General features: G+C 39.7%; 1 protein-coding gene across 1 annotated transcript in view; it reads left to right on the top strand.

The window, feature by feature from the left end:
* vegfc (vascular endothelial growth factor c) overlaps nt 1-13,394 on the top strand; it is a 62,956-nt gene that overhangs the window by 18,280 nt on the left and 31,282 nt on the right. The window contains exons 2-3 of the mRNA XM_034899090.1: nt 5,969-6,212; nt 10,398-10,588. Coding sequence (XP_034754981.1) covers nt 5,969-6,212; nt 10,398-10,588 — 435 coding nt within the window. The remainder of the gene's footprint in view (nt 1-5,968; nt 6,213-10,397; nt 10,589-13,394) is intronic.

The following is a 13,394-nucleotide window of genomic DNA, read 5'->3' as shown; positions in this document are numbered from 1 at the left end:
CCAATGCAGGGGAAATGAAAGGGGAAATTGCCATAGCAGGGGGAATGAGATGGGGAAACGCCAGAGCAGGGGGAATGAGAGGTGCAGATATCCGTTTTTAAACCAAAACCTAGCAATGTTAATTTAACCTTATTGTTGAACCCTGTGGTTGGTAGGGGATGTCTCCACGCAGCCGCTTTTAGGCATTTTCAGTTTGCTAGCAGACTGAATAGACAAGGAGGAAACCTTCATGCAATTTAAATCAATGGAAGGCGGTGAGCTGTTTTCTCCGCCTGTCTCTATGTAATGTCACATAAACAGTCTCTTGTCTCTTATAAAATGTGATAGTTGTATTTAAAAGGAACCAAAATAACAGCAACATCACAGTAGATCGTGAGCTGCATAGAAATCGTCAGTGTCCTCGGTGGTTGATACATTGAAGCCTGTTGGGTTGCTCTCTTTGATGTGCTGTGTGTTTGAGTATCCGACGAAGTGTCAGACTGTTTTACCATCTGTGTTCACTGTTCCCCTCTAGCAATGTCTTGTTGGCTCTGCTTCCTCTTAGGAAAACTCTGTTAGTTGGCCGTTTGTGTTACTTTTTTGCAGCTGAAAAAAAGAAAGTCTCACTTTTAAACATTTTTCTGCAAATGTTGTCAGTGTTGGCAATCCGAAAAACATGTAGATGTGTGAGACAATGTCAGCAATTTTTCTTCATTGCACAAAAATCTCCTTTTTTTGGTGACTATTTTAATCTAATTTTCTACAAGTAATTGAAGAAACCTGCAAGGTTCTTTGTGAAATGAGCATAGTTTTCTTGACATGTTCATAACAGTCTCACATTTTACTTCTTGCTTTGTGATACTGTCACGTATTATTACAGACAAATGTCAGAAAAAGAAAACCTGGGGAGGAAACAATATTAGCATAAGAGTTCATTCTTGACCTGGGTTTGACAAAAAACACTCCAGGTCCATTACAGGTTTTTCCCAGAGATTTCCATGTATGATGGACTTCATCAACAGATGGAAATCATAAGTTCCGTCGGTCAGAAGCAGTTGAAAGTGCTGGAAAATGCCATAAAGTGGATTTTCTTTATCATGTACATCATGTAAAGAGACAAATGAGGTTTCTGTTCAACTCATTAGCTTATGAGCTGATTTCTACTTCAACATGTATCTGGATTTACTTTAAAAAAAAAAAAACACTCAGTGTACAGTATCTCTTTGGTTTTGAGCTCTGTTCAGACCAAAGATTTATGACGAGACAATGCTGTTTTAGAACGTGGCAGAGAAAAGTTTCAGCGTTCCGAAACGGCCCGTCTCAGCTCAACTCCAACAGATGATGGTGTCACTGTAGTCTCGCTTTGCCAGACTCTCCTCCAAAATGCGCTGAAGGAGAGTCTGGCTACTCCACACAGCATTCCTGGATGGGAGGAAACAAACTCTGGTCTATTGGCATTTCTTTAAACCAGTCACAATCATCTTGGGCAGCGCTAGGTGCATGAGGAGATCTGTCTTTTCAATTCAAAACCTGCAAACATCACAGGCAAAGGGCCGCTAAAAGTTGATCCACAATCATTTTATTCCAACGAGTTTGTATAATATCATAAGCAAGGTTATGTACACAATGTATTGGTTCTGTTCCGCAGGATTTTTGCCGTTTTACTTTCTTCATGCAGTTGTTGAACAGTGTGATGCATCGTCTGGCACTTTCATAATACAGAATAGAGCCTGACCGATAAAGGATTTTTAAGACAGATACGAATATTTTGTTATTTAAAAAACCAACATGCCGATATATTGGCCGATATACAGTACAGGCCAAAAGTTTGGAACCACCTTCTCATTCAATGCGTTTTCTTTATTTTCATGACTTTTTACATTGTAGATTGTCACTGAAGGCATCAAAACTATGAATGAACACATGTGGAATTACGTAATTAACAAAACAGTATAAAATAACTGAAAACATTTCTTATATTCTAGTATTGTTCAAAGTAGCCACTCTTTGCTCTGATTACTGCTTTGCAGACTCATGGCATTTTCTCGATGAGCTTCAAGAGGTAGTCACCTGAACTGGTTTCCCAACAGTCTTGAAGGAGTTCCCAGAATGCTCAGCCCTTGTTGGCCCTTTTGCCCTCACTCTGCGGTCCAGCTCTCCCCAAACCATCTCGATTGGGTGGCCTTCAATTTGGAATAAATCCCCAACAGTGCCACCGACAAAGCACCCCCACACCATCACACCTCCTCCTCCATGCTTCACGGTGGGAACCAGGCATGTAGAATCCATCCGGTCACCTTTTCTCCCTTGCACAAAGACACGGCGCTTGGAACAAAAGATCTCAAACTATGCAACACCAACTCTCATAACATGGTTAACCGTTTGTTTAAATTTTTTTTAATATTCATTCATCAGAATCATTTATATGTTGTTATAACTGATTCTGAAGAATGAATGAATAATGAATAAGCTGATACCGATAGATCGGAAAATGTCTAATATCGGCCTCCCGATATATCGGTCAGGCTCTAATACAGAACAGAAGTCATAATAACTAGAGGTCTCTCTCTCTCTCTCTCTCTCTCTCTCTCTCTCTCTCTCTCTCTCTCTCTCTCTCTCTCTTTCCCCATCATAATCCAGCTCCCACTGGGCGAGAGCTTGTTGTTGTACGGGTTTTAGTTTGACTGCCTTTGATTCAGCCTGATTCCTTAACTGCAAGCACGTTGCATGTCTTTGTGCTGCTTCCATTTGTGTACGGACTGATGAAAATCGTCCTTCCTGTAAGGCTGGACAATAAAGTCACCTATTCAAGTTTGTTTTTGTCCAACAACAGATGATGTGACATCCATGTGCTGCTGTGACTGCTGCTCCTGTACCTAGGAGTGTTAGACAGGACTAGGAATACACAGGGGATTATGTCATGTTCAACTGGGAAATGTGTGTAATTGTTGAGTAGAAAAATCCCAAGCGCTTTATTTTTCTTAGAAAATGTTTATATACCAGGGCTGCATGATATGAGGGAAATATTGTGATATGCATTGTGGAATATCGCAATAACAATAATTACTTGTGATAAACAGATATCAATGTGTACTCAGTTCTGCGTTTCTGTTGCTTTCAGTATTCTGCTAAATAAAAGGAAATTATTTCCAACTTTCTTTTATTGAAATAAAAGAAAAATAATGGCATGCAGTGCAGTTTTCTACTGATCTTTCTTTTGAAAAAAGATCTCTGAGTGTGTTTTGCAAGATGTCGCAGCCTCTTGATAACGTGATGACGATAAAGAAACAATATATTACAGCCCTATTAGAAACATATTATATTGTACTTATTGGGCTCTGTTTGCTAACCGTAGCAGAACCAAAATGGTGAACGTAGTGACTCCAGTTGATGAAAGTGATCTGATGTCTGCGGGGCCCTGTGAAGCAGGAAGCTGCAGTTCCTCTGTCAGGTGGCAGCGTGGTCCGTTTCACGGCCGCTCAATTCTACATTGTTTGTTTCAGCTTCTTTGACCCAATGTGACGGCAGAGAAACACCTTTTTCCCACGTTAAGGACAGGTTTGTGTGTGAGAAAAAACTATTTCTAGACACAAGACACACAAGCAGAAACACAGAATCAGGGGAAATGGAGACAGGACACATACTGAAAGAAACACACACACACACACACACAGAGGAAACTCAGACAGGGCATATTTATGTAGAAAAAAGTCTGTGCAAACAGAACAAAGACCAGAAAACATGCATATGCATATAGAAGAACATAAATACACGCATTGTTTTGAGTAGGAAATGGAGTGTGTGTGTGTGTGTGTGTCTGTGTGTGTTATCTCTGCAGTGGCCATAAACAGACTAACAGAGGCACTAAATGGACACAATGGACAGCTTCACACTGTTTGACTGACCTCTAATACAAAAGCCAATCAGTGTGTGTTTTTTTGTGAGTCTGTGTGAAATGTGTGCGGGTTTGTCTGTGTGTGTGTGTGTGTGTGTTTGTCTGTGTGTGTGTGTGTGTGTGTGTGTGTGTGTGTGTGTGTGTGATGGCCTTGCTTGCAGGAAACACTCATATAGTTTCTGTCAGAGTGATTGTGTGGATTTAAAATTTCGGTGTATCATGAAAAGTACACTGGCTTTCATTGTATTGTATTGAAAGACAGAAGTGAGATAACATCCACATCCATTAGCCATACCTTGCCCACAGAAGAAGCATTAGGTGAGTTTTGATCCGAGTAATGCAACTGGGAAATGTCCTGTGTCTGCCAAATGGAAAAAAAAAGATCATTATTGTTTCATGGTGTTTTCACTGAAGGCCATTTCACAGTTGTTGTTTGGAAAAGTGTATTACCTTTTTTTTTCTCCTCTCCTTACAAGCCAGCAGACAAAGGCAGTCCTTAGAAATGTGTCCTTTCAGGAAACCTTTCCCAGAATACAGGCGAGATGTGGATAATTAGCTGTGGTTCTTGAACCGGTTCCGTTCGTGATTCTTGGAACCTATGATTGCAAGTCGAGGATAGGGAAAATCCCCCCAACTATGAATACACTGGTGCAGTTTTTCAAAAAAGTAGTGTACCAAGGAGGACACTGTTGGGGACATGCACTTTAGGTGGCACCAAATACACCGTCTCCAACAGACTGGGCCTGGATGGACCCAAGCCATTAGAGAACATAGTGGTCAACTCTTCAACAGGAAAGCCAGTCTATCACTGATCTCTTAAAAAATGGCTGCAAGATCTTTGACTCTATGTCAGTAGCACTGGGCTTTGTAGTTAACCATTGCCCATTGGTTTTACTTTTTGGTCTCTTCCCAAAAACTACAAATGTGTCCAACGGTTGAGTCTCCTTTATTGAAGATCAAGCCAACCACCTAGTCATGTAAACCGGATACATGACTAAATAAACTGCATCCTTAAAATAATAAGATATCTAAGAGATGGGAAGCAGGAGAAATTCTGCCATCACAGATCTTTTTTATAAAGACAACAACAGAAAAGAGAAGGCATGGAGTTTAACTGCAGGAGTGCTTGGCGTGGAAGATACATACTAGCTTAATAAACACTTACTGTATTTAGCTTAATTTGGTTCCAACTGGCACTCTGGAGATGAACCCCCCTTATTTAATAATTCATTTTTACATGTTATTATTATATTTTGCTGCTCTTGTTTGGTGTCAGGAACCTTATAGTTTTTTTTCTATCATATAACCATTATTGCCATGGAGCATATTAGTGTTGTCCGTTAAATATTTTTGTCCCATTTGTGTTAGTTTTGTGCTATTTGTATGTCTGTCATATGTTGTCTACTAAGAAAAAGGTGTGCTACGTACTTCAGTTACAACAGAGGGTGTTTCTGGGTCAGCCAGTAGTTGAGTATTCCAGGGCTGGACCATATGTGGAAAATATCTCTAACTGCGATAACTATGACATATTGATGATTGGATATTGCGATTGGGCGATTATTCACGATATTGAAGGGAATGATCATTTGTGTATCAGTGTGTCATTGGATCACACCACATAAATGATTATAGTGAGATTTATGCAAGGATCTGTACCAATCAAAGATGTTATCATTTATTTAGGATCCCCATTGGTTGTGACCATAGTAACTACTGTTCTTCCAGGGTCCACACAAAAGATATACATTCAATGTTTAACAATACATTAATACAAATTTATGCTATATAATAAATAATTCCACATTCTGAATAAATCCATTTCCACTGATACCTTCACTTTTCACACAAGCAACCGACGGACACGTACCAGTGTACACTAGTTTCCGTAAGATGTTTTATGAGTTTGTTGTCTCTGCAGCACCACAATATTGCAATACTAAAATTCAAAATGGTTCAACAAGTATTTTGCCTTTCGCAAATATTGCACCCCCCCTGCAATATAGATATTCCACATTGGGATTTTGATAAAACCGCCCAGCCCTGTCTTCCAGTGACAGCAGTATTCTCAGTGAAGGTGTCTCACCTCTCTTTCAGGACTCTTCCCCGAAGCTCGACATGGAGCAGAAGTTGCGTTCAGCCTCCAGTGTGGATGAACTGATGAGTCTGATCTATCCTTCCTACTGGGCCGCTCTCAAATGCCGATCCAAGCTCTCTACCGCGGCTGCCTCTTCAGCCTCCAGGCTCTCTGAGCGCCCACCGGCTCGCCGCCTCAGGCCGACGGATAACACAGAAGAGCCGACGTTTGCTGCTGCCTACCTCAACTTGGATCTCCTGAAAAGTATGTTTTCATTTTCTTTTAAAATAATTTTTTACAGACTTGCAAAAATGAAATGAATGGGTTGTGACAGCAGCACTCTGAATGCTCCCCTCAAGGAAAACTTTGCCAAGTGCTGCATCTAGGCATGTTCTGGTACTTCAGAGGGCCCTACATAGATGAGCGGCCTTCGAGATGATAAAGTCTGCTTTGTTGCCAAAAGATGTCAGGAACTGTAGCAGGCTATAATTAATTAATAGATCACAACTAGAGCCTGAACAATACGATACAGATATTTGGTTCTTTAAAAATCTGATATGTTGACATATCGACCGATACATATTTTAAAAAGATATCCAGAAAAATGTTACAAACAATAAACAGAGTACATTAGTTGTTTGTAGTTATTTATGAGTTCTCTAAATAAACTAAAATAATATGATAATTTGTTTTTTTGTCACAACAAACAGAGGAACATCAAAATATATTAATGTATAAAAATACAAACTTAAGATATGAAACTTAAAATCCTTTGAACAAAAACACAATAACAAAAAACTAATCTGTGTTGCCAACAGGGACGTTGTGGAGCGCCCTCTGGTGGACAGACTATGCAACGCCAACACTCATAACAGTGTTGGCAGTCTGTTTTTATTTTTTAAATAATCATTCTTCAGTTCTTCATAATTCTGATGAATTATTTTTTTTTAATATGGGGAAATGCCTAATACCACGGCCTGTCGTGATTAGAGCCCGACCGGCCGTGGTATATGTTTGGCATGTTATATCACAGCTGAAGGCAAATTTATGCTTCTGCGTTAAATTAGCCTGACATGCATCTTTCAAAAAAAGCAACTACAGTTTGCAGCCACGCATGGCCACGTCTTGGTAGTGTTGCGTTTCCTCCCGTCTCACTTCCTGGTTCTCCTTCTCCATAAACAGCATGAAGATAGAGAGATTTCCCACCGTGGTCAGAAAGAAGGTAGTTTCTCCCACTATGACTCTAGAGTTCCAAAGCTAATCTCCATCATTCTCACTCTCACTGGCTGCCGCACATGCCGAGGTGGTTGCTACAGAACGCAGCTGTTTTGTTTCTGTTTTTATTAAAAGAGTCTTAGCTCGGTGTCATGGCAGTGTGTGTGTGGATGAACGGCTTTCCTCCAACGGTCCGATCGGAAGTTTTCTTCTCAGATACAAAGACAGGACAGATGAAGACATGAAAGCGGAGAGAGAGAGAGAGAGAGAGAGAGAGAGAGAGAGAGAGAGAGAGAGAGAGAGAGAGAGAATGACTTGCAGCAAAAGGCCACAGGTTGGCATCGAACCTGCGGCCGCTGCGTCAAGGATTAAACCTCTATATGTGTATGGCCACAATTGCCTGATAAATAGTTTGATGAATTTACTTTTTACTGAATTGACTCACTAATACCAGTAAAGAGCATCTGAACGTGAGAGATGAGACATCGGCGACATCTATTCAGTGGAAAAAGGTTACTGAACGGCAAAGTTAGGTCCGCTTGCTCTCCACAAGGTGAAACTCTGGTTTTGTACAAAGTGTGTTGGGAGAGTGTACCTCTGGTATTTTTGTACCTACACATTAGAGCCGCAAAAATGAATCGATTACCCTTTGAGTTCTGCAATATTAAAGCGCCGCCAGTACCTCAGCTGGCATGTTTGCTTATTCCTTGTGTCTTCCAGTAAAAACAAAATCAACACTTTTTTTTAGACTTTTTATCGATGTTTTTAACATTTTCTTATATTATTGTCCCTTTTTTAAAACACTTTTTATGCTGCATAACACTAACTTATTAACTTTAGTTGTACAGTTATTTTTGGAATTTATGCTCAATAAACCTCATTGATAGGAAATGATACCTAATGTTAGAGTTAAAAAAGCAGAAATTAGGAATTATTTAGACTAAAATTAAAGGAAAGGATGTTGATGGATAATCACAGACTGGAATATGTCAACTTTTACTCAATACTATTTCAAAACCATATCAATTTGTCTTTCGACACCCCAAAATTAATGAAAGTAGAGATTTGTACTTGCCAAAGAGCGTTGGGTGGAATCAATTATGTTATGTAAAAAGAACATTGGTATAGGAAAACGGGTCAATTCCACCCGGGGACAACATGAGGGTTATTGTGATGTCATTTCTTTGAGTATTTTCAAATGTTTCATATCCCTAAAGTCAGCACAGCTTAAGATAAAAGGCTATGTAAGTCAAGAAACCATAATCATTAATACAAGTATTACAATTGTGTTATGAATTTAAAAAGTAAAATAATCCAACAGGTGTTTTTATCGATTTTTACCAAATAAACACACAAAACACATGGATCCAAAATATTTCAAAATGTTGACACATGAGCAAAATATTACTTTACACAACAAAATTATTTGAACCGTTTACATCGTTTAGTTTTTGAGATGTACAAGTCTAAATGCATTTTAAAAGTGTCCTCTGCCATAGGAAAGGTCCGCCTACAAAGGGTTTAGCACTAGACGTCATGCAACGTGATGACGTCCTGACTGGGGTACAACGTGATGAACTGTTAGCTTTCTTTTGAAAAAGAATAAATGCTCTAGGTTTTATGGTTTTTTATTTTAGATTTAAACAATATCATGGCCCAATGAACTCCTACAGACCTCTGGCGGCCTTCGGCTGGACTTTGGTTCTCTAAGGGTACATCGATTAGTTGTCAACTATCAAATTAATCATTACCTACTTTGATATTGGATTTCGAAAACGATTGGTGTCTTTTTTTATGAATAAAAGTACTGTAAAACACAATCGCTAGACAGTTTAGAGACCGAACAACTAATCCACTCATCTAGAAAATAATCCTTGATTGATCAACTATGAAAATAATCGTTTGCAGCCCTAGTACGCATGCAGGGTATCCAGTAGAGGGTACCGATCACATTGGTCCACGTGGATGTACTGACCTGACCCAAGTCGTAGGTGACACAGTTTTTCTTGTTGACCACAGTTCTGACTTGGCAACATTGGAATATACATATGTAGAGATCCCATTTATGTGTATAAATGTATAAGTGGTTATGTGTGTAAAATTGGTCGATTGTAATTTGTTATGTCCTGGATGCACAATATAACATTATTTTATTTTGTCTCTCTTTATCACAATTTATCATTTTTATTCTGTCCTTATTTCAAATATCTTTGTTTCTTGGAGCCCCAGACATGACAAATGTTAATTTGTGGCAATGTCATAGCCTAACTACAATGTGGGCATGTTCTGACTGTTTTGGCCTACTTCCCAGAAAGCGCATCACGCCATTGTAGGTGTTTTGGCGATGTTATGAAAATGCGTTGGGAGGATGTTGCATATGAATTGTTTGCCCATTGGACCAACGTCCGAGACGTCACTCTGCAGTGTCTCAGCGACCTTTAGACGCTCTTTCCATGAGCCTAAATTAACATCATTCTGATATTTACAGTAGGCCCATACACTGTCCAGATGTCTGATTTATGTCCTGTACATGCTTATACTCTTACTTATGCACTGTCCAGATGTCTGCCATAGGGCAAACAAAATTACTTTTCTTTACTATTCTACATTAAGGCCATTTCTGCTTTTTATCATAGACTTGACATGTTTCCCAGATTAGGGACACAACTGTCCCACTTTAGAAAGCACAACTTGCACTAAGAGAACTTATATATCATTTATTTGGCCAATGTGTTGCGAGCATTTTCTCTTTTAATTACATTTTTTCAAGGCTTACTGGGAAGTAAGCCAAAATGTCCAGAACATGTCCACATTATAGTTAGGCTACGTCGTTGCCATGAAATACTATTTTTTGCAAACAAATTAGTTTTTCTTGACCACAAATTAGAATATTGTGGCTACAAATACGCATTACGGGCCACACATTAGCATTTTGTGGCTACGAATTAGTGTATTTTGGCCGCAATGTAAAAAAAAACTAGTTTCAGATATCATGTCTGTGGAATCTCAAATTTGTAAAATTGATGAATAGCAGTTTGAATGTGTTTAAATGTGTCAGTGGATTGTAAAAACTGAATTGCCCTTTGAGAATAGATAAATAGGTAAATCTGTTACTATATCTTTATCATATATGTCTTTTTGCATTTGTGTATTGCTGTCAATGTGTACAGCAGCTGAGACAAACAGACCTGTGACGTGGCTTTGGGGGCGGTCTGACTCTCTGTGTGTGTGCAGGTATAGAGTCGGAGTGGAGGAAGACTCAGTGCATGCCCAGGGAAGTGTGTGTCGACGTGGGTAGGGAGTTCGGGGCTCCCACCAACATCTTCTATAAACCACCCTGTGTGTCCGTCTACAGATGTGGAGGATGCTGCCACTCGGAAGACAAACAATGCAGGAATATCTCCACTGGTTACCTCAGCAAAACTGTAAGGGCATTCTCTTTCTTTTTCTCTTCACTTTGTTATGTGCTCAACTATGGATGTGCATATATGAGATTCTTAATGATTGAAGATTGGAACACCCAAATTGTCATGAGAAAAGTCCATTTTTAAACCTGTATTATAAAATGCTGTGGCCTGGTCGTTGCCATTTTACACCAGTACTAGTTATGGTGTAATATGAAATGGGTAATTTCAGTATTTTTCAACCTGGACCCAACCCAACCCTTCATGCATGTGCCTATGCATTGGTGTCAAAGTGACAGATGTGAACAACAATCTTTCAAACTGCTCCAGTATTGAGAGACAGCATTCTCAAACTTTTTGTTAAGTGTAAGATTCTTTTGGTTTAACTAGAAAAAGATCAAAAATCCCCATCACCTAACCCACCAGAGTACATGTATATAAACAGTACTTTTAGCATGTATAGACAGTGTTGTGGTACTTTAGTACTAAAACAGAGCAAGCAAGGGAGTTTCATTGGCGAATCTGTTTCCTTTTGTCTTTAGCATGTTTTCTCTATTTTTTTCACAATTATTCACATTGTTTCACATTTAGGTCTTCGTTTCAAATAATACAAATCCCAAATGTTTTATGGCCAAAGGATTCAGGCAACATTTACACGTTGAAACCGGAGACATTTGAAAACACTTCTGACCCATTTTGGTTTGGAATATGCCGGGTTGTGTTTCAGTCTCAACGGCTACAAAAGGAGATCTTTAGCAACACCAACACTGACGCCAACGTTTATCCTCCTGATTGGGTCTTAAAGAGTAACTTCTCTTCTGAAAAAGAGTGACTACCCTTCTGAAAAAGAGTAACTACCCTTCTGATCTCAGGGGTACTTGCTTGATTAGTAGATCCCATGCAGCTGTGCTAGAGAGCCATTATAAGCAAGGTGAGATTCTGGTGTTATTGGGTACAGGTAGTGCACAGATCAAAGTTTTTATTTTTTACAAAAAAAGAAACACAAAATTCTGAGACACAGAGAGGCCATGACAACCCAAATAAGCATTTTTTCCCCTCCTATCCCAGAATGCATTTGTGTTGTAGGCAGACCTTCCTCCACAGCGCTGTGGAGATAGAGCTAGCATTCCAATACTACGCTTTGATTAAATGTTTACAATGTGTACACATATTAAAGAAATCAATCATCTTTCGGAAGCAATGACCAGGCAGCTGGCACCGGGCATATAAACAAAGATTTACAGAACTATTATGAAAAGTGAATCCCCCACTAGACCACAAACGTCCAACAGAAGCTGATGGCGTCTTGCAGGAAATAGCTGAGGCATGCGAGCAGTTGTTTGGTGTTGGTATCTCGGATGAGATGCTGATGTTTACATTACTGTAAGTGATGCTGACCCCGAGCACTGGGTCATAAAGTCTTGGATGTTGTAGATATCAGAGCACATGTTTTCTTCAAACATTTCCTGAAGATCACACGGTGACATTTGCCGTCTTTCTGCAGCTGGATGAGACGTGTAAACCATCAGGACACAGTGAGGACAAAGCCTCCAAACACTGCTGTGCACATGATGAATGAGCAATGAACAAGGTGTATGATTGACCTTGCTGATACAGGGTGGGACCACAAACAATACACCATCATGTATTATAGGTCGTCTAGTTTCATCCCTTTTAAACTGTCATGATGCAGGTTTGGGAAGCCTTTGTAGAGCTGTTTTTATTCATTTCCGAAATATATACAGTAAACATGAATGTACACAGGGTGCAGTTGGCTGGGTGGGGGATGCGTGGTCTACGTCTATATATCCAGGTACCAGAATGTGGAGTTTATTTAGAAAAAGTGAGCGTCACATGGCGACCACAGTTACATTTAAGTTCCAGAGCCACTTGTTAAGTTTAGGAAAAGTGATCATGGTTAAAACCCTCTTTAGGAATTAAGTTTTTTTCTGGGTGAAAGTAATTTTTGTGTGTGTTTTCCACTTTGTGCAATTTCATTCTGAGATTATTTTCCATTGGCTTTTGATGTTCATAAATCAGTGTTTTGTCATGCCTGGTAGAGTGGTTCTATACAAATCCAACCCTGACTATTTTGGTTGACTTCACGTGTGTAGACATCCTACTGAATAGAATACTTTTTATTGAGATTATACACATGTACTACGAGATAAAAAGCAACTCCTTTTTTCCAGTGCCAAGGATACTTGGTGCTGCCCTGACTTTCAACACCTGAATGAAGCGAGGATCCTCTCAAAGGCTCAGACTATTGTTTGGGACCCTGAACACCCGTTGCATGTTCCAGATGCTTCCATCAGGGCAAAAGGTTTTGGCCCCCCCACAGGCAGCACTAATAGACACAGACTGTTCTTTGTTCTATCGCTGTTGGTTTCATAAACAAACTATAACTCCAGATTTCATGTCATTTCTTCTTCTTTTTCCATGGTTCATGGTGACAGAGCAGTGTGCTGGGTTGTGTATGATGTATATGTGTTTGTGTTGGACTACTGTCTGCAAGCCGAAGCATCCCTCGGGGACATTCTAGTTTTATGAATCTTGAATTGGTGGCCAGACATTGATTATTGAAGCTTCACATGTCTACTCTTGCTTAAACATTTCACAGTAACCGCTCTACATAATCCCGGTTATGGTTTCACATTGCCAAACCTTCCTCCACAGCGCTGCAAAGGAAGGTCTGGCTACTCCACACAGCATTTTGGGATGGTAAAAAAACGTTCTCTGGTTTATTGGCATTTCTTTAAACCAATCACAATCATGTTGGGCGGTGCTGAGCCCCTAATGCTCGTTTGAAAGTAGTTAGTTTGTTAGT

The sequence above is a fragment of the Etheostoma cragini genome, chromosome 2 (genome assembly GCF_013103735.1).
Source record: "Etheostoma cragini isolate CJK2018 chromosome 2, CSU_Ecrag_1.0, whole genome shotgun sequence".
In the NCBI taxonomy this organism is placed as follows: Eukaryota; Metazoa; Chordata; class Actinopteri; order Perciformes; family Percidae; genus Etheostoma; species Etheostoma cragini.
The sequence above is the reverse complement of the archived record's forward strand: the minus strand, read 5'-3'. Positions and strand labels throughout refer to the sequence as shown.